The sequence below is a fragment of the Drosophila navojoa genome, chromosome 5 (genome assembly GCF_054131105.1).
Source record: "Drosophila navojoa isolate 15081-1374.11 chromosome 5, UAZ_NAV_1.0, whole genome shotgun sequence".
Taxonomy (NCBI): domain Eukaryota; kingdom Metazoa; phylum Arthropoda; class Insecta; order Diptera; family Drosophilidae; genus Drosophila; species Drosophila navojoa.
The window spans coordinates 16,013,560-16,040,989 of record NC_142893.1 but is presented as its reverse complement, the minus strand read 5'-3'; the positions used below and the strand labels follow the sequence as shown (position 1 = coordinate 16,040,989).

Below are 27,430 nucleotides of genomic sequence, written 5' to 3'. Positions count from 1 at the left end.
TATGGAGGAATTGCAAGAGAATTAAAGGCATCCAAATTATTACCAGACTAAAGTGATCTTAATATTTATGATCGTTCACAAAGTATTCATTCTTTATGATGAATATGGATTTCTAATAATATATTGATGTTAAAGTCTGGCTGTTGTATAATTTCAGATCAGATAATAATGTTAATTTATATAAATAAATCGGGTAGAACCTTATATGCTTTAAATTTTACACTTAAAAACTTAAGCACTTGGTCTCCGTTGGTATATAAACAAATACAATCTATAATGAAAAAAAAAACTTTTCAGAAAGATTAGAATTTAAAAATGTATATAGACCTACATACATATATAATTCGTATATAATTTATAATATATAATTTATAATAAATATAGATAATATACTAATTAATTATATAGTGTGTTTAATTATTATTATTATTATTCTTTTTATTGTATTTATTATGTTATTATTATTGTATACAATCTATAATGATATAGAACTTTTCAGAAAGATTCGAATTTAAAAATGTATATAGACCTACATACATATATAATTTTTATATAATTGATAATATATTAATATAGATAATATACTAATTTATTATATATTGTATTTAATTATTCTTATTATTGTATTTATTATATTATTATTATTGGATTTAATTAATTGTTTGACAAGTTAAAAATGAGCAAATTCATTTACAAATTATCATTATATCATATATTAAATAATTCCTTTTTGATATCTGACCAGCAAGGGTATAAATAAAATAATTACAGAAATTTGAGCTTTTATTGCTTTGGGATCTACAATTATTTCCTATGTTAATATGCATATACATACATGTAATATTTTTAATTGCATTTGAATATTTCGATTTATTTTGTATGCCCTCAGGAAATTTGCAAAAGGGTAATATTGCTTTGTGAACTAAAATGCAACAGGGAGGTAAAAGTTAACTTTTTCAGACAGGCTAAATGAGAGAGAGAAAGGAAGAGAGAGAGAGAGAGAGTAACAGCATAAAAATTGATGCAATATCTCGATCATATTTAATTTTTCGCACATAAGTTTATGCATAAATAAAACAGGCTTAGAGCAGATAAAATCTGCAATTTGAGTGTCTGCTAGTCGAGCAATCCTTGTCGAAGGCTCAGCCTCCTTGTTAATTACTGCAATGCGAGCAGCAATGGAAATGAAATACAAAGACGAACATAATTAAAAAAGGGAATTTCGAACGATGCATAATTTTGCGTAGCATCCTTGCCGCAGGATTGTGGTAAGGTGGCATTTAAGCCTACACACAGCACACTGCAATTACATACCAAACACACACGCACACGCAAAAGTGAGCGCCTGTGTGTGTGCTTGCATATTATATGTATGTACTTTACATTACATGCATATTGTGTGCGCTCCCATTTATCAATATCAATATGGCGGCCATTGCGCATGACGGGTCAGAGCGAGCCGAGCGCTGACCAATCAGCGATTTGTTATTGCTAGCTCGCGTGCGTGTACATTGGTGTATGTGCATGTGTGTGTGTGTGTGTCTGTTTGTTCACAAACAGGTAGCTTAGAGTAGGCGTGTCTAGCTATAACAATCGAGTGCCTTGCAAAATATAACCTGTTTGCCTACCATCTCTTTCACACACACACTGTTGTGTGTTCACCGTTCACTTTACAGTGGCTCTCAAATTGTGAAGAGCAACAGATCTCGCATGAGTTTGACACTGGCGGTCAAAATAATGTGCATAGAGCGAAAAATCAGAAGATCAACAAAATTACACTGTATTCTGTAAATCAAATAGTTGTGAAGTGTAAAATAAAATTATTTAGTTGAAAAATGACTACGATATATTATAAAAATAATTATTATTAAAAATTTATTTGACAATGATATGTACATTGTTTTCTTATGTAAGTATGTATATTTAATTTAAAATATGATACGTAACCAAATAAATTGGAAACAAATTGATTTGCTTTTGCGATTAATATTTTGCTCATAATAATAATGTGAAGGGCCAGCTCTGTGTTCGCCTCTTTCTCTCTTCTCTCACACCCTCTCTAATTGAGCAATTTACATTCAAAGAGAACAACATTACAGTTTGGCATGCGCTGCTGCTATGTCAAACAATTGCCTTCTCGCTCCCGCTCACCGTTCAGCAGGCAGCAACCACCAGCAGACTCGCAGTCTCACACACACACACACACACGCATACACACCTCAGCATGCAAGCAAGCATGCATGTTTGAATGCACACCAACACAGGCGCAGCGCTCGCTTGCTTGGTTGGCCATTGCGTTTGCCCTGAGCGGCATTTTTCCTCCTTCTTGTTCGTCCAATGCTCAGTTACTCTCTTGCGTTGCTCGCGTGCGGTTCGCAGTTCGCAGCTGAAATTTCTGTTGCCCATTCGTTGGTGTCGCTCGTGCGCCTGTGTACGACGGCCCCGCCGGCACCGAACCGATCTAAGTTTTTTCGAACGGCAATAAACAAATGTCCGATGCATAAATCAAAAAACAACGCGCACAACAAAGTGATTTTCGCACAGAAATAGAATCAAGCCGAGCGCTAAAATACTCACATAAATCGAAAACGTGCGCACACAACAAAAAAATATACAAAAAAATTAAAAAAGAAAAGCAAATAAGAGAAGAGAAAAGTAAAAGAAAAGCAAAAGGCGGCGACAGCCACTGAAAAGTTTTTTTATCAATTTTGCGTCTAGTGTTTTGTTGTTCTTATTCTTGTTCTTGTTCCTGTTGTTGTTGTTGTTGTTATTATTATTATTTTTAAACCTTGTACGCAATTAATTTAAGTCGCGAAAGCGGAAAATTTTTTCGCAAAAGATTTGCAACACGTGTTTCTGGTAACAGTGCGTATGAAAATTTGTTGCCTGTCTGCGCGGACGCAGTTATTTTCGTTTATGCCCCACACACACACACACAAACATACTGAGAGGAGGTGTGCGCGCGCGTTGAATGAAAGCGCATGTGAGTGCGTGTGTGTGTGCGTGTGTGTGCACATGTTTTGAAAATTCGCTCAGATAATTTCGACAAACAAAAAAAAACACAAAGCTTCAAATGCAAATGCATGAAACAACAACAAATCAAACAACAGCAACACGGATACTCGCAGCAGCGACAGTGATACGTAACAGAGACATAAACTACAAGACACAGGTGAGACATTCTAGCCAAACGCCGACGGCAGTCTGATAAGGCATATGTATATTTACATATAAGTATGTCAAATGTGATCTTTGACCTTTGAGATGTAGAGGTTAAGCTAATGTATGACGATAAGCCAATTGCAGTTAGGTCTGGGAAAATAGCTGAGCATCAATATCAAAAGCTGATTCAGGCAGATTATATACGTAAATTTGATGAAAAAAAATTATAATAAATAAAATAAGCCAAGCTACATGGCAAATATTAAATGAATTAGTTCAAAGTTTAAATTCTAGCAAAATACGAAAATCCATTTTAATGTCAATTATTTTCAACTTATTTATATTAGCTGATGAAAAGAATATCCCATATAAATACATGATAAATAGTTATAGAGAATAGTTAAAAAAAAATATATATAGATCGAATAGATAGAAATACGAAAATAAATTTTTACAATTTTAATTCAAGCTTTATATTTATATTATAAATATATTATATTTATATTATTTATATTACATATTATATTATTTATTTATTTATTTATTTATTTAATCATTTATTTCTTTATTTTTACTTATTCATTAAAAAAAAATAAATGAATTAAAAAAAAATATAAAAAATAAATAAATAAAAAACTAATTAAATAAAGTTTTTTATTTATTTATTTTTTATTTATTTTTTATTCATTTATTTTTTTTTTAATCATTCATTTATTTATTTAATTAGTTATTTACTTATTTTTTTATATTTTTTATTTATTTATTTATTCATTTATTTATTTATTTTTGTTAATTCATTTGTTTATTTTATTAGATATTTATTTATTTTTTATTTATTTTTCTATTCATTTATTTATTGATTTATTTATTCATTTACTTATATATTTATTCATTTATTATATTTATTCATTATATTTATTCAGTTATTTATTTATTTTTTTATTTATTCATTTATTTATTTAATTAGTTTTTTATTTATTTATTAATTTTTTTTATTGATTTTTGTATATATTTATTTATAATATTTATTGCTTATACAAGTGGGAATATATATATATATATATATATATGTACATATATATTACATTCAAAAATGTAAACATCAGCAAACAAAATTATTAAACAAATCAAATTTTGTATATACTTATGGGATAAAGATATTAAAAGTATACAAACATATTTATATAAATATATGTATATATACTCTTTATATATGTATATAATCTTTGTCTACAATTGGAATATTATGATATTCAATCGCTGCGCACGCTTAGTCAGAGGCCTTTGGGTGGGGAGAGACATAAATGATTCACAGTCAGCTGCAAATTGAGAATCCACTTGATGATAAAGGCGACTCAAGCGAACCGAACAATGTTAAGAAAATATTCAATATTAATTTGGCAAAACTCAGGAATTAATATGGAAATTAAAAGATTTGAAACTGAAGAAACAAAAATCATATATAAGTAGATCTCTGCTAATAAAAGGAAGAAATGTCACGCAATAAAATACTATAAATACACATAAAATACTGTAAATATTTAAATTTTAGGTGCTGCCCAATTATTATTCAGTTTAAATAAGGATTTAGAATATTGATTGAAAGGAAAGGATTGAAAGAACATTGTCTAGAAGCCTTGAGCTTTATAGAGTTGCTGAATAGCTAAAAATTAAATAATTTTGATTTACATTTATAGTTATTCACGTATTCAAATTTATAGCAACTATAAAAAAAAAAAATATATCTTAATTTTAAATTCACACACATTTTTTTAGTCTCCTTAACGATTGCTTTGTTTTCTTTTTCAATTTGAAAACGGCTTATTAAATCATTAATAAATGCTTAGGAAAAACAAGCGAATCACATAAAAAACATAAGAGTATTTAGGTTACTAAATCTTCCATTTCGGCTAACTGAGAGCTGTTTAGTTTTCCCCTTTCAATTTCATTTCAATTTCAATTTCCATTTCAATTTAATTTACAGAATTCTTATGCATAGTAATTTAGCACCATTTGCAGTTGTCATTCATTCATCACATTTCGTTTTTGCGTATCCGTGAGATACTTTTGCTGCTGTTGCTGGTGTTGGCATTGTTTATTTATAAATAATTTTTACGAACAATTCATATTGGTTTGATCATGCAAATACTCTATGGCCAGCTACATATACATATATTCATAATCTTCAGAATTATTAACAGCCTCAATTTTCGCATTTGGCGAAAGTTCTTTCGGGTGGGTGTTTTGAGCTATCTTCTGCTGCTTCTTCCTCTTCTTCGTGCTGTTGTTGTTGTTGTTGCTGTTGTCATCGTTGTCATGTTTTGCATGCGAATAGTTTATTAATGTATGTATGTATGTATATATATTTTGTAGCTTGTTTCACGATTTTCGATTTAGCATTCAAATCGAACGAACGTTTAACCAGAACTCAATTTATTAGACAGCGCGTGTGTGTCGTCATAATAAGATTTATGAAGCGGTTAGCCGAACACAGTTGTTGACTCGAGATATATGTATATGTATTTGATGTTAGTTTTACATTTTTATCTAATGCAATAAATTGAAATACTTTATAGGAAAACTGAAACTGAAATCGCAAACATGCAGTCTAGATTATATATTATATAAATAAAAGTCTTAAGGCAATTAATGAGATATTGAATATATTGAGATATATATATGCTTAATAAATAATTAATAAAAAATAATCATTTAACTCTAGAAATTCTCTAGCGAAACAAATTGCATATTTTTATTTGATCAAAATTTTATTTTAATTATAATAGAAAAATTCGTGACAAATTTATTTATTTTTCTTTATGCAAAAAATATATAAAAATACATATTATGATAATAAATAATGAATACAATTTTTAATATACAACAATTACCTTATTAATCAAATTTATGCACCTTTAAAATCTTAATTTATATTTGTATATAAATTTGCAATTTTTTTTTTTAGTTTATAAATGTTTGTTTATTTGATAAATGTGTATCAAGGACTTATGTGTGTCACATACTTACATACATATACCTATGTATATCATTTGCATCTTTTAATCTTTGTAATTAAGCATTTGGCAAGAGCAAAATAAATATATTTAAATAAATGTAAATACTAAAAGCAAATTCAAATTGCAAATATTATAAGAACTATTAAAAAATATAATATATATGTGTGTGTACAAATATAATGTGTTAAAGAACTATCTGATGGATTATATCTGAATAATATTTATATGTAAAGTCTTACAATATTTTTAAAGAATTTAAAGAATTTATATTTAAAGACTTATGGACAGCTTGAAAATGAAATCTTTATTTTTCGTTTATGGCTAAAGCTGGATAAAACGTACAAATTCGAGCTAAAAATTCTCTGATTTCTTAGCTTATATATAATTTTTTTTTTTTTCTATTTCTTTTTATGCAGAGTTATAAATTTGTTAGCTTTGATGATTTTACGCATTTGCGTAAAAATTCGCTTTAATTTGCGTGCAAAGCGCAGAAGTTTTCATTCAAAAAGATTGCGAATCGCTGGCCGGTTGTTTGGCCAATTTAGACTGAGATGCGATGCAAGCCGATGCAAACCGAATTAGCCAGGCAAACAGCAAAAGCAGAAGGCAGCAGCAGCAGCAGCAGCAGCAGCAGCAGCGGCAGTCTTTCATTCAAATTCAAATTCAGAATTTAAGCAAATGTGGCACGCAGACAGACACACACATACAGCTACAGATGGCGATGCAGATAGAGAGAAATGCGGATACATTTAGTCCGGGCATGCCCCAGCGCATCGCACATTAAGTTGACAAATTTCATTCATTAGATATTTGTGTTGAATACCAGCTGGCAATTAAATAGCAAATGGCAAATATACACCCTAACGTCTTTTTTTCTGTTATCTTCTAGATACAAAGCAGAGCCGCTGCTGTCGGTCATTTACAAGTTAGCTGGTTTTCTTTTTACGTTACCCTCCCCCCAGCCCCTACCCTTTTTCTGTTGTTTACTTCCACGAAAAGGCTGGCAAATGTGCAGCAACAGCTTCGAATTGTTGAATTTGTCGATTACATTGTATAAACACAGACGCCCATAATTCGCAGATAATTCACTTTGAAAACAGTCCTCGTCTCTGGACTCGGATGGTACCGCAGTGCCCGCCGTGCACTTGCCCATAGCTAACTTGGCTCAAATGAGCCTCGGCCCTGGAATCCGCATCTGTTCCCCACACAGTTTAGTTTCACAGCTCAGTTCGAACGTGTCGCAGTGCTCCCGAATGAAAGAGGTAAAAAATCATAGGAAATAAAATAAATCTTTTCGAGATCTCCAAAAAAAAAAAAAAAAAAACTCTCGACATTCCAATTCGAGCTGCAACTATGCATCAAATTAGTTGAAAACTTTTATATGATTCGACTTTAATTAGAAACTAATTAGGCGCTGATCACAATAGACTCGTTTGAATGCGATTTGATTAACAACAGAAAAATCGACAACAACAACAAAAATAGATTCAATACGACGACAACTCTATAAAAAATAAATACAAACACACGCACTCGGGGAGAGCTGAAATAGAAATAGAAATAGAATCCAGCCAGGGCCAAGGTGTCCGCTTTCAGTTGTTGTTGCTGTTGCTGTTGTTGCTGCTGCTGCTGCTGCTGGTGAGCTGCTCCCGCATGCAGTTAAATTTGACAGGCGAGCAAGCCAAACAAGCGAAGACAATAACAATAACACTCAAATTAAAAGCTTATAAAAGTCAAGCAGAGAGTAAACAGAAGACGAAGACGAAGAAGAAGAAGAAGAAGAGGTAGTAGAAGAGGAAATCCACAAGCTGACAGATAACACATTCGAAGTAAATTCATTTCCAAACTGTGTGTAAGTCGAGCTGAATTTCTATTGTAAATTCAAATTCATTTCAGTTTGATTCGAATGACTGAAGAGGCTCGCGCCAGCATCAGATAAAGTATCTGAGAGGCTGCTGTGGCTGCTGCCTCACAGCACTTGGGGGCATCTGCATATGGCAGGTCTTTCGCCCCAGCAGCAGCAGCAGCAGCACAGATCATATCGTAGTGCCATTAAGCGAACATCATCTATGTATATATCGAATGTGCTACTTGATTCTAAATTTGTAATCGGGTCAGGCGAAAACATTCCACACACAAAGGAATTTGATTCTTTTGTAATTCATTAAGTGTTGTAATCAAATTAAGTTTCGATTAGATTGTGCTCAACAGGTCGAAAGCTCAGTTGAATGGCTAAAAAATCGAAGATCGACTCTAACTGTTGACAGTTAGGTGAGGGGCTTGCAAACATCAATCTTGAAAACTTTAAACAGACTATCGGAGAGAGCTAAAGTTTTGTCTGAGTAAGGTCGTAAATTCAGTCGCATATTATTCTAGGCAAGTGTCATTAAGTCAATCAATCAATCAGAATACTGCTTGTCTCTGATATAAAATCATAATGAATCAATCAAGCAGTAAGTTTGTCAATAAAATAATTTGCATAACTTGGATTAATAATACTTCAATTTCGATTCAGCGCTCAATCAAGCAGTCTCATATTTAATTCTTCATTCAATCATTCAATCAATGGCATATTCTACTTGCTTACTGCTTGGATAAATTTACTTAATATTATAGTCTAATTTACATTAATTTAGTTCGTTATTAATTCATTCATGTAGTCAATCAATCAATCAATCACTCAATCAATGGCATATCCTAATTGCTAACTGCACTTATAAAGTTACTTAATATTATGGATGATTTATTTTGATCGTTCAGTCAATCAATCAATCAATCAGTCACTCAATCAATGACAAATTCCGCTTGCTTACTTCCTCGATATATTTTCTATATATTTTAGACTAAATTGCATTTATTTAGTTCATTATCAATTCATTCATTTAGTCAATCAATCAATCACTCAATCAATAGCAAATTCTGCTTGCTTACTGCTTGGATAAATTTACTTAATTTTATAGACTATTTATTAATTTAGTTCGTTATCAATACACTCATTCAGTCAATCAATCAATCACTCAATCAATGACAAATTCCGTTTGCTTACTTCCTCGACATATTTCCTATATATTTTAGACTAAATTTCATTTATTTAGTTCGTCAATCATTTCGTAATACACTCATTCAGTCAATCAATCAGCAGCAGTCTTTCAATCAGTAAACATATGTTATATTGATATGTTATACATGTTATCGATAAATGAAATAATATTGGAAGACCATATGTAAGCATCAAATTCGTAATACGGATCCATTACACTAGAATCTCTATAGATCTCTATCCACTAACTAACCAAGTACTAGATACTAGTTCAATTTCAATCAAATAAAACAAACTCAATTCGAAATCAAATTGAAAATGAGAAAATGCACAAGAAAAACACAAATATTCTGATTGGAATATTTGTTGTATATAGAGCGAAAATTGATTGCAATTCGATTGATTGTTGTACGATTGATCGTTTTGCTTGTGTAGTGCCATATCGTATGACGGTGTTGTACACTATTTCAACTATATAAATTGCCGATCGCACACGAGCGATTGACCAGACACACACACATACACACATACATAGATATAGATATGTGTATATATAGTCGATTATATAGCGTATTTCGTTTCACATTCGCAGAGGCAGCAAGCGTTTTGCTTGTTTACTTGCGTCAAACATAAAACAAGCCAAAAAAAAGAAATATATATACATATATACATACATATATCTGACGCTTGGCCAAATGGGAACGAGCGAAGGGGGTGAGTGGATCTCGACGGATCTCGGTGGATACGTCGGGCCTAGGCCGATGACTCAAGAGCAGGCAGGCAACTTGGCGTTGGTATTTTTGTTACAGCAGCAGCAGCAATAGGAACAGCAGCCAAATGAAATGTTTTTTTCTTGTATATATAATCTGCCTCACGCCGAGCCAGTGTGGGAGCGGGAGTGGGAGAGGGCGACAGCGTGCGAGCGAGAGAGCGCGCTGAAAATTGAAAACAGATCCGAAAATATCTCGAATCTCGCTGCGGCGCAGTTTTGCCTCAATTTGAAAACATAGACGAGGTGCTTAGGCGACGCTGCTTAGTCTTACCCAGGACAGGCGATAGAGGGGGATAGAGGGCAAAGCCCATGGGGGGGTCGAGCGGATGGGTCACATAATAGATCTGAGATCTTGGCAAATGCTGCGATCAATTGAGCTGACCTTTGCAGTTATTTTATCTGATGGATGCATTGCAGCAAATCATCGCTATGCAAATATATATATTTATATACATACATATATATGTATGTATATATATATATATATATATATGAACAGCATGCGCCTCATTTAATGTTGTGTAAAAAGTTTATTTTTGTTGCGTCGAGTAGCTCATACTTGAATAATCAAAGAATTTGTATTACAAGCACACACACACACACACACACCAGCACACACACACACCTGCAGACTCACACACATACACACCTGCCCCATAGCCGATCAACTAATCGACTTTGACAACATGGGGTCCCGTTCCGTAATGCCCATTGCTGGAATCTCTTATTCCGTTTGGCCATATTTCATAATGTTTAGTCTAGCATAGATCGGCGGAATATGGGAATATATTCATTATTTCTAGCTCTAATGGCTGTTTCAACAGCTTAATTTCGCTCGATTATCGTTCCGAAAACAAAAACATTTCCAGAACGAGAATTACGGCAATAAAATTATGAAAAATCGCCAGCAATTAGCATGGCCATTGGACACCTGCCTCGATTGGAATTGTTCTTTCAGTAAATATTGAAATATTTTCTAAAACTAATGCTGATTATCTTCATGTTGAGTGAGAGATAACAGTCTGCCTAGACTTAATGCAGTTCTTTACACTTTAATTATTTAAATTGTTATGTAATTATAGAAAAATAGAAAACCTTTGTAAATTTGTTTTTCATTTTCAAAAATCATAAATCTTAAATAATAATCAACTAATTTAATTAGAAACTAATTTATTTAGAAACTAATTTATTTAGAAACTAATTTATTTACAGGGCGGGCTTAAACATTTTGTTAAAAAAAATACAAGAATTTTTCAACCAGAACTTATGGAATTTTGAAGAGGCTTTACTTGAATTTATTTTCAATGACATTTCTCTACATTTTTTGAGCTGTAACTTTTTATTAATATAATGCAGATTTTTATTTATTTATTATAATTATTTATTTATATTTATTTATATTCATTTACTAAATTTTTGATTTTTACTAAATTTACGGCATTCAAAAATGTTTTTTTCAATTGGTTTGATTTAAAATAGAAGTAAGAAAAATTTTTTCATCATTAATATAAAAGAAATTATTTATTGCTGTTACTTGTTTATAAAGAAATAATTTATTTATATTTTAATTTATAGAAGAAAATTTATTGCTGCTATTAGTTTATATTAAAAAATTTTTATTTATTTTATTTATTTATTTATTTATTTATTTTATTATTATTATATATATCAATATTATTTATTAATCAAAGGATTTTCTTATTATTATCTAGCAATAGTAACAAATTAAATATTTTAAATTATTTCTTAATTAATATTTTATTTTAGTTTAAATATATATAAATAAATAAATATATATATATAAATATATTTTTATAATTTTCTATGAACTATATATATAGATATATGTAGATTTTATTACCTATACATCTAGTTCTTGGTTTCAGATCATCAGCAGATTTTTTGATCGACCGTGGGTTCGTCTTATGCCTTGTTTTTCCTGCCGAATTTGACTGAGAAAAATTACTAAAAAATTTGTTAATTTATTAATTACAGAGTAAAGAGACAAAAAATATAAAAATATAAAAAATTATATAAATTTAATTATATAAATAATATAAATATAAAATAATATAAATATTTAAATTATATACATATATAAATATATAAATAAAATATATAATAAATATTTAAACAATTTATTTATATTATAAATATATAGCTGCTGCATAAATATTGAAATTATCTGTTTATTATTAATTTTATAAATATGTTTACATAATTTAATTAATTATTTTTGAATAAAACTTGTTTCAATGTGAATTTATATTTTATTTCAAATTATATATAAACATTTATTTATTTATTTATTGTTGCAGCGCTCAAAATACCAAAGACAACCGAAGCCCCATTTCCGCTAGGCAATCGATGCATTGAGCTGCCTTCGGCCTAGACTCAACGCACATAGCCAGATCCCTGGTCTAGGGCTGATCAGCTCCTCAACGGATTCGCTAGCGAGAAGAGAGAAGGAGACAAATATGCTTCAGCATCCCGCCACAGATTTCTACGATTTGGCTGCGGCCAATGCGGCTGCGGTGCTCACGGCACGGCACACGCCGCCCTACAGTCCGACGGGGCTGAGTGGGTCGGTGGTAGCGTTGCACAACAACAACAACAACAACAACAACAGCACAAGCAATAATAACAATAATCTTGATATGTTGACGCACAACGGCGGCGGCGTGGGCGGTGTGGGCGTAGGTCTGGGCAGCGGCGGCGGCGGCGGTGGTGGGCTGAGTGGCGGCATCAATGCCAGCGGACTGCACCTGAGCAGCGGCGGCAGCAATGGCGGCGCCACAGCCACAGCCGGACGCGAGGCGCTGCCCAGCTTCGGCTTCACGCAGGAGCAGGTGGCCTGCGTGTGTGAGGTGAGCAGCAGCTCCCAAAGAAACACTGAACTTCAGGCTGATCTCCCTCTCTTTCCCCCGCTCTCTCTCTCTGGTTTTTCGTAGGTTCTGCAACAGGCGGGCAACATCGAAAGACTGGGCCGCTTCCTTTGGTCGCTGCCACAATGTGATAAACTGCAACTGAACGAATCTGTGCTGAAGGCCAAGGCGGTCGTCGCATTCCATCGTGGCCAGTACAAGGAGCTGTACCGGCTGCTCGAGCATCATCATTTCTCAGCCCAGAATCATGCCAAGCTGCAGGCTCTGTGGTTGAAAGGTGAGACGCAGTACAACTAGCTATCTCTCTCTCTCGCCCTCTCTCTCTCTCTCTCTCTCTCTCTCTCTCTCTCTCTCTCTCTCTCTCTCTCTCTCTCTCTCTCTCTCTCTCTCTCTCTCTGTTACTATCTCTCCCCAACTTACTCTCTCTCCTGCTTCCTTTTCCATTCACTCTGACTAACCCGAAATTCTTTCACTGTAGCGCATTACGTGGAAGCCGAAAAACTGCGCGGAAGACCTTTGGGTGCTGTGGGCAAATATCGTGTTCGCCGTAAATTTCCATTGCCCCGCACCATTTGGGACGGCGAGGAGACGAGCTACTGTTTTAAGGTGAGTACCACGCACACCTTGCCACTGCCACTGCCACTGCCACTCCAATTCACTTCACTCCACTTCACTGCTTGCCACATTAATTGCGGCAACAAAGGGCAAACAAAATGAAATCGTAGAAATGTCCATTCGTCTCTGGGCTCAGCTTTGGGCTTTAGCCTGTGCACTCCTGGCTTACTCCTGGGCAACGCCTCCTGCCTCCTACCTGCCTTCCTGTTTGCCTTTGGGCTTTATCTATGCAGGCCTTCAATTGATTAACTCTTCATGTTGGGGAGTTTTCAAAGTTATGAGCAGCAAAAATCTGATGCAGTTTTTAGTTTACATTTTATGTCCATTGAAAGTGGAAGGATAGGGTGTAATGGTTTTGTGAAAGTGTTTGTTACAGGCAGAGCGAGGCGTGGAAGAACTGATATAGAATGAAGAAGGAAGCAAGTGTGGAATGATTGAAGTAGGAGTTCTGCGAGGGCTTGTTTTTCTATATTTAAAAAATGTAAATATATATATGTATGAGCATAATTATTTTATGTATATTATATATACTTAATGTATTAATATGCATGCTTATATTTCGTGGTATTATTCAAGGTAATTTATAGTTTCAGATTAAACTCTTTTTAAGTGCAGTTTTTTACAATAAAAAAATTAGGGAAAAAGTTTTAGCACTGCATTTTAATTTATTAACTCAACTAACATTAAATTTTATACAATTGTAAACCCTTTTGAAGAAGGATACAAACCGAAAAACAATAGTAAATATATATTTATATTTATATTTATTTTTTTTGTTTTTTATTTTAGAAATTTAAATATCATATTTTAATAAATATTTAGAATAAAATCCATGAGAATTGCAAAAAAAAAAAAATGTTGGCAGAAGAAGAAATTTAAAAGAAAAAGCTAGATATTCATAAATAAATAAAAAATGTATCAAAAATATACAGTGAGCAACATTAATACTCGTTCTTCATTTTATATTTCAACTTCAACTTCAAAGGCCTATAAAACATATAATATTAACTGATATTAAGAAAGTGTAAATGCTGAATTGTAGGTGGGAAAATTACCTTTCCGATAAGGTATATATCAGTATATTTAACTTAACTTACATAACATACAATATCCGGACACAAACGAATATTTATATTACTCACTGTGTATGTGTAGTAAAAAATCCGTAAGTCTTTGCGAACAGAGCTCGTGGCAGATCAGATATGCTGCAGTAGCCCAAATTATAGACTATGCCTAAAAGCTGCTTCAGCACAAATCAAAAGAAATTCCCTGGATTCATCTGTTTTTTCCTAATCATAATGCCTCCCCTTCCCTATATACAACTTCAATAACCATCGATTTCTGTCCTGCAGGAAAAGTCCCGTTCAGTATTGAGAGACTGGTATGCGCACAATCCGTATCCATCGCCACGGGAGAAACGCGACCTGGCCGAGGCCACGGGACTGACCACGACACAGGTGAGTAGCGCGAGCAGTGCCAGGTAGCCAATTGCACCGTTCAGCGAGCATTCGCAATTTGTCAACTGTTAATTGCATGCCGTTAATCAGCTGGCAAAGAAAATGTATTTGAAAATGATGTATTCAGCTATTTATAGAGTTGGAGGACTATTTATACTGAATATGAGTATATATATATATGTATATTTATTAATATAGTTGTATGTGTATATCTTTACAGGTTTCCAATTGGTTCAAGAATCGACGACAAAGAGATCGCGCGGCCGAGCATAAAGAGTAAGTTCTCTTTGAAAATACAAATTGTTAATATATATACAATATAATAATAATATGTATGTATATATGTATACAGATCTATAAGTATATATGTATATATATGCAGTTATTTGGTTAAGCGTCAACGCGTGCGAAACGAATTGGTATTTCAATTTGAATTACTTGACGTTTACACACTTATGAAACAAGGCCAATTTGTGGCCGTTGATTGTGAGTGGCTGTGGGTGGTGGTGGGGGGTAGCTGTGGCTAATTAGTGTCAAGGATAATATGCTGACATAGCCTACAAAGTATATGCAGTATATACAGTATATTCATTATATTCATATTCATGATCATGAAAATGAAATTGAAAATCTGTCGGAGAGCATTTTCATGATCAGAACATTGTTTTCGTAGGCGCATTGTCATATGTACGACAGCCGTTGGCTGGACTGCACTACACTGGCAACGAATGCAGTGTCCTTGCCAAAGGACAGCCAAATCAAACAACAACAGAAACATCTGCATTTCCGCTTAAGCAAATAGACGAAACATTTGGGAAACTCTCACATGCACTTTCGGCATGTTTCAGATGGCCGATAGGCAACTTTTTCAAATATTCAACATCCTTTCGAGCATCCTTTTGTTGACACACGGCGAGCCAGATTGCCCTCTCTCTTTCTCTCTCTCACACACACTCTCTGCCGTGAAAGTCATGTGAAATGCAAACAGCGCCAAATGTGAATGGAATATGGCAAATGGATTTTAAAGTGGCCCTAAGAACAAAGGTCGAACTACATTAAGTTAATATCCTAAATACACATGCATACACACACACACACACACACATATGTATGTAGGTATATATCTTTAGTCCAAACGGCATATCACTTACTCAAAAGAACTTCAATTCACAACAGAAATAAAAAATAAAAAACAAAAAATAAATGTAATTAAAACAACAATAAAAACAGCGAAAAATTGTCGCAATATATATAAAAAAAAATTGGCTGCCTTGGCAACCGCAACACACACAGCCACGCACTCACACTCAGTTACTGATATGCAGCTGACAAAAGTATCTCACAGATACTTTCGCATGCGCTTGATATAGTAGGCTGGCAATAGCTACGTTAGTTTTTGCACTGCGTCGCCGTCGTCGTCGTCCTCCTCACGTCTTTTTATTATATTATTCCTCATGCTACTACTGCTATAGTTGTTGTTGTTGTTGTTGTTGCTGGTAACCTGATATACATATGTTTATGGCTGCGCCGCATCGAGCAGCAGCAGCAACGGCAGCAGCAGCAACGGCAACGGCAACTGAGCGCTGCTACTTTAACTTTTCATACACTTCTCGTTGTTGTTTTTGCTGTTTATATTTTCAATGTGCAGTAAAGACGCGTCTGGAGGTACGCACACACACAAACAGACACACACACTTATACACATATATCAATATATATATAGCTATACATTTGCCCCATTGTAGTTGGCAGCTCTCAAAACGTTCCATAACGATTTCTTAAACTCTTTGAGCAGACCTCGTTGCAGTCGCCACTTTAATTTGCACAACTTCAACTTTATTTAGCATATTTTTCATTCAATCCAGCAAAATAACTTCATATAACTGTTTAAAATATTTTATTTAAAAAGGTATTTCTGTATACTTCGTATAGACAAATTTCTTTTTCCCATAGGGAACCATATTTTTACCGCTATTGTAAAATGATTTTGTAAGAATAAAAGCTGAGTGTTTTCTAACATATATCAGGACTCTTGTCAAGTGTATGATACAGGCACATACATCTATCTTAAGTATATAGAGTTCATAAGATGATATTCATATACCTATATATGCATATCTATAAGGATATATATGTATATGTATGTAAATATGATCAAAATTGCAATCTGATAACAATCTAGCCTAAAGCAGCTATATAACCTATAATCTTTAACTATGAAGATATATAAAGAGATTATGCCAAGTTTATAGATATACATACGTACATATAACTTTCATAGAGGCTCCATATAACGAACTATAGGAAATGTTGAGCTATTCAAAAATGTTTAAAATAATATGCATAAAAATTGATTCATTGAAATATGTTTATAAGAAGCAGTTAATGATAATTTCCACATTCTCAAGTTTTTTATATTAATGTTAATTTTCATTTTAATTTTTAATTCCTTTTCAACTTTATTAACAAAATCTAACAGTCATTTAACATAATGTTTCCTTAAGTAATTAAAAACAACAAAAGGGGAAAAACACAACAAACAAAAAATAAAGAAAATTGGAAGATTAACTTCAATAAATACATAGCTAAAAACTGGATTAGAAACGTTTCGTTTGCCAGTTGAAACGACAAAATAAATATATATCAAATTTATTGTCCCAAATGTGATAAAGTGCCGCCTCGTATCGCACGTCAAATTCCGTAGATTGCCTCTCTCTGAATGTCTTCTACCCACCCGTCCCCACCCATTTAGCCAAAGACAAAGCAGAGTGCCATGCGCATATAGTCAACGGTTGATGATATGGCCGTTATAATGACACGATATCGGTCTATATACATGGCTATGAACAGCATATATTTCTTGTTGGTGACCTGGAATTTCCACAGATTGCTGGCGGCGCCAATCAGATCCCAGTGGGGCTGGAATACCATATGGAAATGCTTTTCACCCACAAACTGGCAGATGCCATAGTAGAGGCCCATCACCATCAGGGGATAGAGGACGGGCAGCAGCATAAAGAAGAGCACGACGCAGGTGTATATGCACTTGAGGAGCGTCGGAAAGGGCAATTGCTGTAGCCATATTTCGAATAGGTGCTCCAATAGAGGCTGCATGTAGTAGACCAAGCGACCTGCCCATGATATATTTGACCACTGCAAGAAATGCATTGGGTGGGTTGAGTGGGCTGAGTGGTTGACTATTGTGATCTGTTTATCTTACGATTTTCCGCTTGTGCAGTGGCTTCTTCCAGGTCTTATGCATTTTTACAGGCAATTTAGTTGTTATATAAATTTTTAATGTTTCACATTAAATCACAAAAAATTTAGAGTTTCTAACTGTTTACCTCAAATAATTTTTACAACAACAAATAATGCCTACCCTACTACATTTCTGAAAAGTTTATAATAATATGAAGCTGAAGAGCCACTGTGCTCATTTGTGGAACTCAATTGCATCTCATTTACTTGGCTTCCACCTTCGATCCTGTTGGAATTGTTTATGGTCCACACGCTCCACAGCAACAACAATGGGCATGAACAGCAAGCACCAGCAGCAAATCGCGCGCGCAAAAAAAAAATAAAGAAGCAGTAAGAATGAAAGAAAACAACAATAACAACAACATAAAAACTTTAAGACTACTTCAAATATGAGCAGCGTTCCAGTGTTCCAATACCAATCGCCCCGTTTCAGACACCGACCCGTTGCTGAATGTTCATTTCAGTGTGCCTATGTGTGTGTGCGTTTATGTGTTTGCTTGTAACTGTGTGCATTAGTGTATGTTTGTGTGTCGATCTCCCGTTCAGCTTTGGGCTCATCGCTTTGCTTTTGCGTTCGTTCGTTCGTCGAATGCCACGGTTGGCTGGAGGGTAGCTGGAAAGAGTATCAAGTTACCACAAAATGTGCGTGTGTTCTTTATTCGTTCGCATCAGCGCCGTCGCCGTCGCCGACGTTGACGTCGACGTCGTCGCTGCGCGTTATTCATTTTTATACGTTTTATTGTACATTCTGTTTTTATTATTATGTATTTTGCGCTTTTGCCCGTCTCTCTCTTGCTCGCTCGCTCTCTCACTCTGCCTTTGTTTGCGCCTCTGCCGCTGTCAGCCCTGCCAATGCATACATTTATATACATACATATGAATACCTATGTATGTATGTGTGCACTTGTATGTATGTATATTCTTATATGGGTCTGTGGCCCGTCCGTTCCCGTTTCTGGAGTTCCGTGACGCATTTGGGTTGAGTTGAGTTTTTGCCGCCGCCGATGGCGTTGATAATGATGTCGTTGGTGATGATGGACCGGTATGGAACTGAGACCTCAACCCACAGCGCTGTCAGCTCTGATCTGCTCACTGCTCTGTCCCCTCTCTGGCGGGATGTTTCGGCATGTGGGGCTACTCAATCGGGTGGGCGCTTGTGTCAAGTGATTTAGCGAACTATAATTAGAAAACTGAGCACCTTTCCAGTGCATATTCCATCTTCCATCCTCCACCACTCTCAATTCACTGCCGACAGACTGACACAAATTTCCTCAATGGCAATGTTTCAATTCCTAGGGTTTCACTTGGTTTTCCTTTTGTGGACTTCAAGTTGAAGTTCGCCTTTTGCCTTTGCCTTCGGTCGTAAATGCCGTAAGCCGCTTAAGTTCTTAAAAAAGTGTTAAGGCTTACATAAAAGCGGAGAAGTTCATTGGTCAAGTGGCAGTCCAACAATGACAATGCCATCTCAGGTGATAATCAATGAAAAATGAAGCTTAAGGCATCTATCAATAATAGTTGAGAGACAATCTATATAGAGTACTTTATGTACTCTTATTCATATGCATTCTTATAGTACTCCTATTCATTCCCTTAGTAATCTATGCATTCATATAGCACTCATATTGCTCAGTAATCTATCTATCTAGCATATCTATTCAAGTTCAAGATCGATTCATATCCAAACATCAGCTGTTTTATAATCTCAGGCGCAGCAAAACAGACGGTAGCGATAAACAGAGGGGCCTCAAGTTAATTGTGAAGGGGTTCTGTAGGGGAGGGGATGGGGGAGCGATATATCGTATGGTGGTAGATCGTTGCAGGATTTCCAAGAAATTCCATTGCTAATAAAAATTATAAGTCAATAAATCGTAAAAACAAATAAACAGTCACACAAACACACACGCACGCACACACACTTACACCCGTAGCAGAAGGTTGGGAAAAATGAAACGCTGTTTCGAATAAAAAAAAAAAAATCTGAAGTCCAAGAGCTGAAGATCACGATCGATCGAAGTGCAAGCTAACCAGCAACCAACAAGCCAACCCAAGCCAGGCCCAGTCAAGTCAAGCAACGAATGAACAGGTTGAGTTATCGCATTGCGCGATCGGTACACAAATCCCGAGACGTGTGCGCAGCAGGACACCCAACTAAACGGTCAGCGTTCGCCTGGGTTGAGAGTTCCGAGTTCCACAAGAAGAATCTGAAAAGGTGTTGATCATAAATTATCATTTAATTTACGCATGTGTGTGGCGTGTTGTTGTTGTTGGCGCGAGGCCCAAGAGACAGAGAGACAGACAGACTTGACACAGCTCGAACGCGAACCTCTCTCATCTACTAGCAGTAGTAGTAAAGTTGTACCCAAGCATTGTCCCATTGTCTACAACTATGTTTCGCTTTCAGTTTTTTAGTTTTTCGGTTTCGGTTTCGTGTTCAGTGCTCCCCTTCTCCTCTCCCCCAGCCCCTCCATGTAGATCTTAACGATTAACCAAAAAGTCATCGTTCTCATCGTTATAAAATATTTTATCTTATTGCCTTTCGGTTTTGGGCCCGTCTCGTCCCGGCCCCACTCGAGTTGGCGTGTGGCGCATTTTATGCAGGCGCGCTTTATTTTGACAGTTTTTAATAATTTTGTTGCTTTTTAATTGCCCGGCCACAAGAGATCAGAGGTTGATAGGACTGCCGAGTCTAATGTTGCCTACGGAATAATAGTTTCTATGTCTATTCAGAATATACTAACTACACCAGCTACCCAGTTCAGCCAAGCCTATTTATTGAATTTGAAAGGATGCCGATTTGAAAGTGTAATAGAAATTTAGTATTTTTTTGTTAACATTGATAAAGGATTTTTATAGCTCTAAGTGATTTGTGTTGAGTTGGTCTTATTTAAAAAAATTATATAATATAATATAATATAATATAATATAATATAATATAATATAATATAATATAATATAATATAATATAATATATTATTATATTATATAATATATAATATAATATATAAATCTCAAATTTTCTTTATTATAGTTACATACATTTAATTATATTTTCTTACTAAGAGCTCTACTTGAAAAATTTTAACGTAAAACAGCTTACAATTTCTTAATCATGACTTGTCTTTAATGTTCCCATTTACTTTAGGCTTGATTTCTCACATTTGCATCTCTGGCAGCCTCGATTTTTAGCAGTTCCCCCATTGTCAATAAATTATTATCATCAAAACTTAAAAAGAGCCGAGCGAGAGTTAAATCTTAGTTTATAGCGCTATTCCACATTTTAACTTTCGGCTTTAAATTAAGTTATTGCTCAGCCAGATCTAATTCTTATTTTACGTTTAATCCCCAACTCCATAGCCCATACACATTTCCTTAAAATATAAAGCTCTGCTTCTACAATTGCCAGTTTTTCAGATTACTTAGGTATCGTCTATTACAGTAAATTAGTAAATTTCGTAAATTATAGTATTAATCATTGCAAAACTCTCAGCTGATGCTTTCAGGTAACGGCCTTATCTATTTCAGGTAACGCCCTTATCTATCTATCCACTCTTTGGCTATGTTCATTTCGCATTCGCAATTTTTTCGCTGTGCTCTCGAGCAAACGTTTCTGCTCAAGAACAAGTCCCGCATAATCCGATCAGGCCGATTATTGCCAAGCTAATGAATCTGCTTAATGCAGCTCCAATAAGCAACAACAACAAACTTAAAGCTACAAAAAATCAATTGAGCAAACAAGTAAAAATTAATTCCTCATCACTGAGCAGTGCCCGAAAAAAAAGAAGTAAGAACCAAAAAGAGTCCAAGAACTCTTAGCTGGGACCACACACGCAGAGCCAAAGTCTTGACCAGGCTCTGATGAGGTTTTAACCTCTTTAGCATGTTGTTGTTGCTGTTGTTGCTGTTGTTGCAACAGTTTCTCTTGTTGTTGTTGCTGTTGTCATATATTTTATATAAACTCTATGTGACATTCATGTATTGAGGGATTGTCCTTGGGGGTGCAGCTACCGCGAAGGCTGCTGACTTTTAATAACTTGTGAGAACTTTAAAGTTCTGGCATAGACGACTGTGTAATACTCGTTCGGGCAGTACAGAAAGTTAAAATTATAAAAATCTAATAAGTATAATATATAATACTATAGAGATATATAAATGTATACCAAATTTCAAGGCTTCTAATGCCCCTATATATCCTTTTCACTTGCTGAGCAAGTAAAGTATTATACTCGATCTATGGAATAGAAATCTTATGCCAATGGACATATCAGAAGAACTCACAATCAAAAGTATATATTAATGTACATATGTATATCATATATGTATATGTATATGTATATCTCCTCTACATACATATATACCCCCTTTCGTTTCAGAGCAAAAAACTTTTAGACTATGAAATAAGTAGATTAGTCCAATAGTCATATAAGAAAACACAAATACAAGTATATATTCTAATGTTCATACCTACTTTAAACTCACTTAAGCACCCAATATACCCATTTCACCTGGTATAGGGGCGAAAAAAAAAACTTGAATGTGTGTATATTTATTTTATAATGCAATCAGTTGAAAATACTCATCAGAGTATATAGGAATATGCCATTAAAGTAGGCGCTGTCTGAACCACCAACTCTACCCTCCACTCTCTCTTTCTCTCTCTCTCTCTCTCTCTCTCTCTCTCTCTCTCTCTCTCTCTCTCTCTCTCTTTTTGTCTCTGTTCTTCTGGCCCTGTTAATAAGTGTTGCAGTAAGCGAGCAAAGCCAACAACTATGAAATTCTGGAAATTTGATATCATTGTTTATATGCTGCTGCCCTTTTGTTGTTTGCTCCCCACTTTTGCTCGGCTGACTGAATGGCTGAATGGCTGACTGAACGACTGCCTGACTGCCGGACTGGCTGGCGGGCTGGCTGGCTGGCTGGGCTAGGGCCAGTCCCAGTGCCAGTGCCACTGCCATGGCCAGGGCTGGGCATTTCTATCTCCACCAAATTTTAGCATTTCAGCCATTTCTCCGTATGAGTTTGGCTTGGTGTTTGCTCAGCCTGTTTGCATCTAGATCTCTGTTTGCTTTACTTGGGTGGATGGTTTCCTTTTTCCCCTAGCAGCCATCATCGATTTTTTTTCCGTTCAGAAATAGACGAAACTAAATTGCTGCTCCTTAAATTATTTGATAAAAATTTAAGATTCATTAAAGTCAAATAAAAACTTAGGAAATTCTAAATGCTTCTAGAATGAAGACAAAAATTTATAATATGTATATCTTTTTTGGGAGTAGCTGGTAATATTAAAATATTGGAAGCAAATTTTAAATTTTATAATAAATTTCTTATAAATACTGGAGTAAATATAGCAAATTATTTATATATTAAACCGTAAAGCTTTTCACTGCTTTCCTAATTCACAATAAATAATTAGATAACTTTTAAGAGATTTTCATGATATAAATCATATTTACTAATTATATGAAAAAAAGAATAAATATAATGGATTCCTTATAGTAACTTCTACCATTATTTTTTCTTAGTGCGCTAAACATATACCTAATATACCCCTTTTGTAGTTTTTAATCAGCACAAATCATACTAAATTTAGGCATGTTTAATGAGAATAAAAACAACTGAAAAGCTGATTACGAAATATCTGAAGATCTAAACAATTCAATGTCTGTAAAATGCCAAATCAAAACAAATGCTATAAATTCTTATACGACTCCAACATGATCCCACAAAGCTAATTGGAATGATCAAATAACACATACACATACATGTATGTTTGTATGTACATATATCTAAACATGTCTCATATTATACAAAGGCCACCCCCAACGCTGGCTGCAAGTGTTTTTCCCAGTCAACAACAAACAACAACAACAACAACATCATTGCAGATCTGCAGAGGCTGCAAAATGAACAGAATTGGCAATTATCAAGCACAGCAAGTGATGCTGACTAGCATCAATGTAAGATGAATGCGAGATGAATCTACAATTACACGATGCCCAACAGCTGGGCTTGCGCCTGGGCCTGAGCCTGAGCCTGGGCCTGGGTCTGCCCATTCGAGATGCCGGCAAGTCTGCGCCTGCGCCGTATGTGGCCACCGGCGGGTCGACAGCTTCCAGGTCTGCAACTGGGCTCGGCGCGGCTCGAATTGCGCACGAGTCAGCAAATAGCTTGGCAGCCGAAGTGGGCGGCGGAGGCAAAAAGGTTGTAGGCAGGCTATACTGTAGCTAAAGCTGTTGCTGTAGCCGTAGCTGTGGCTGTGGCTGTAGCTGATCTGGCAGATTGTTCCCAATGATCTCTGGCCACAAATTTGTCGAGTGTGCGCTTAAATGTTTAGCATGGCCCTGGGACCCTTGTTGCCGTCGTCGTCGTTTGTCGATGTTTGTTGTCATCAATTTTTGTTGTTTTTCTTTGCTGAAACTGGTTCTGGCTACATTTGCAATTGGCTTCTCGCGACAAGATTAAGATTAACACACGCACACACACACACACATACATCGCATCGCATCGCATCGCACTGCGCCGATAATGTCAGTTGCTCGAATTTCAAATTGCGCCTTGTTATCGCGCTGCCAGTGAATTAGCCATTAAAATGTCAGGACAGTTTAGCACTAACAAATTGAGCAACAACAACAATAACAACAACAGCAAAAGTCAGAGAAGTATGCGTGCGTGCTGCTGCTGTGTGTGTGCGTGTTTCAATTCCCAACGGTGTCTGGAATTGGGCCAGCCAGCGCAATGAGTGTCTCGCTTCCACCCTGGCGCACGGTGGCGTTAAAAACGACACTTGAAAGTCATTTACAGAATCAGCCACAAATAATAAAAGTCAAGCTGCTTAACTTTCGATCAAAAGTGCGAGCGAGCACGCTATACAACACTCAAGCGGCGCACACACTCATACACACACACACAGGCACAAGCGAAGACAGCAGGCGCAGCTCAAATAACTGAAATCAGATGCGACGGCGCTCTGTGGGGAAATGCACTGAGCAGCCAGAGTCAGTCCCTCTCACTGTTTGTTTATGTGCTTGTGGGTGTGAGCTTGTGTGTGTGTGTGTATGTGAGTGACACCTTTTGTACGTGTTGCACTGCTCTAGCTCACGGCCACGGCCCATGCTGGAATATGAAACTGAAACCATTTAGAGAAATGCTTGCGATGAGAGTAAAAATATTCAAGCAGACAATTTCCTTCCGGTTTTATTTTCAATTGCCCGCCCTGTCATTTGTCATTTGTTTATAAATACATACTTAACTGCTGTGTTGTTGTATATGTTATGCGTGTGCTGTTGTTGTCGTTAGTGCAGTGAATTAGTTGGAGCAATTGACACATTTTAAATTAAACGTTTGTTGACAGCTCAAAACATCTGTTTTGCAAGCGAAGTTCGACAGGGTTGCCAGGGCGGCAACATATACAAACATACATGCATATACATATGCAGTTATATACTATATGTGTATGTAAATTATGTCATTTACCTATTGTTTACTGTATTCTTCTATTTATAGCGGCTCTACGGACAAACAGCACTTGGACTCATCCAGCGATTCGGAAATGGAAGGCAACATGCTTTCCAGTCAAAGCGCACAACAACAACAGCAGCAGCAACAACATGCTAATGCACCGCACCTCGCTCATCACTCACAACAGCAGCAACAGCAACAGCAACAATCGCCCAGCAGCAGTAACAACAACAACAACAGCAGCAATGGCAACAGCAACAGTTTGCATCAGCATCAACAACAGCAGCAGCAGCAGCTGCATCAACATGTTGCCGCCGAGCAAAGCCTGCAACAGCACCATCAACATCAGCAGCATGTTGCCAATGCAGCGGCCGCCAGCAAAAGCAGCGCAGCTGCCGCCGCTGTTGCTGTCGCCGCCTCCCAAATGCCGCCCCTCTCTGCCGCCGTTGCCTACTCGCATCTGCACAGCGTCATGGGCGCCATGCCCATGTACGATATGGGCGAGTATCAGCACTTATGATTCTAGTTGGAGGCTGCTGCTGCGGCCAGTAGCAGCAGCGGCAACAACATCAACAACAACAGCAACAACTGCCACAGCAGCAGCAGCACTAGCACTAGCAACAGCAACAACAACAACAACAACAGCTGCGAATGGCCAGCTATGCTGCGTCAACGCCAGCCGCGCAGCCTGCAACTGCAGCAGCAGCAGCAGCAGCATCCGGAAAGCTTTTACTTCTAAAGCAGCAATAAGATAATAGAGAATCGCAAACTATCAACAGTTAGCAGCAGCAGCAACAAATTTTATTTAATCAACAAATAGAAGCACAGCATTTTTTCAATATCAGCAAAACAGTTAAACAACAGATACAGATACAGATACATATATTTACAGTTATGTAGTAGAAAAGGCTATAGACAGAGAATGGCAGCAAAATCTGTTGCCAATTCTTGATTAGAGAAAAAATAATGGATTACTTAAACTTCATTGATCTGTGTAAATAGCTAGGCTTTAGTTTTAGAGCGGAACGGGCGGGGAGCGGAACGAAGACTCAATGCGATACGGCATGGAATGGAATCTTGACCGTACTCTGTCCCCAAAAACGCAAATGCAAATCAAATCGAAATGTGCAAAAATTATATATATATAAATATATAAATATAAATATACATATATAAATTCTATTAAATTATTTTCATTGTATTTATAATTATTATTTTTAAATATATACATATGAAATATATAAATACGTAAATATATTAAAATTGAATGATATTTAAATAATTTTTAGTGGTTGAAATAACTGAAAGGTAAGAGAGTTGAGAGTTGAGAATGCTCTGGTGATTGGACAATTTAGTGGTAAAATATAGAAAAGAAAAAACTCAGCTAGTTACGAAATTCTCCCTAGCTTTGAGAAGTTGATTTATGTCTATTCAAAATTAAATACAAAATTCTGCGGAAAACTGATCTATTGAATAATAGAGAAAGTATTCCAGTTCTCAAAATCAGTTGCATTTAGCTCGACGTGACTGATCAAAAATACCTAAATATATTTATGTGTTCAAATATGTTTCGATTGATCAGTTTGATAAAACATTTGAGTGGTGAGAGTAGCAAGTGCACGACTAGGAGATGCTCTGTAATCTGCAGGACTGTCTAATATTTATTTGTAACTATATACAAAATGTGAGAGAGTGAGAGGGGCGTGCGAGAGAAAGTAAAGGAGCGAGGTAGAGTGGGTTAGCGATAATGAATGAGATAGAGAGAAAGA

The 27,430-nt window shown here is 35.6% G+C and overlaps 2 protein-coding genes across 3 annotated transcripts; one reads left to right on the top strand and one right to left on the bottom strand.

The window, feature by feature from the left end:
- The first annotated feature begins 2,334 nt into the window (after window positions 1–2,334).
- so (SIX homeobox 1 protein sine oculis) lies at window positions 2,335–26,924 on the top strand. Of its 2 annotated transcripts, none has more exons than XM_018106898.3 (7): window positions 2,335–3,172; window positions 12,310–12,858; window positions 12,943–13,153; window positions 13,355–13,482; window positions 14,844–14,948; window positions 15,169–15,224; window positions 25,707–26,924. In XM_018106898.3, the coding sequence occupies exons 2-7, from the start codon at window positions 12,469–12,471 to the stop codon at window positions 26,179–26,181; spliced, it is 1,365 nt and encodes a 454-aa protein (XP_017962387.1). In that variant the 5' UTR covers window positions 2,335–3,172; window positions 12,310–12,468; the 3' UTR covers window positions 26,182–26,924. The 2 variants fall into 2 exon arrangements, with proteins under 2 accessions (XP_017962387.1, XP_089117364.1); XM_089261238.1 differs by lacking the exon at window positions 2,335–3,172 and adding an exon at window positions 9,846–9,933.
- On the bottom strand, window positions 17,555–18,347 carry LOC108655170 (uncharacterized). The gene is made up of 2 exons (XM_018106900.3): window positions 18,169–18,347; window positions 17,555–18,101 (listed from the first exon to the last, which is right to left on the bottom strand). Exons 1-2 carry the CDS (start codon window positions 18,208–18,210, stop codon window positions 17,697–17,699), a joined length of 447 nt encoding a protein of 148 aa, XP_017962389.1. The 5' UTR covers window positions 18,211–18,347; the 3' UTR covers window positions 17,555–17,696.
- Window positions 26,925–27,430: the final 506 nt, after the last annotated feature.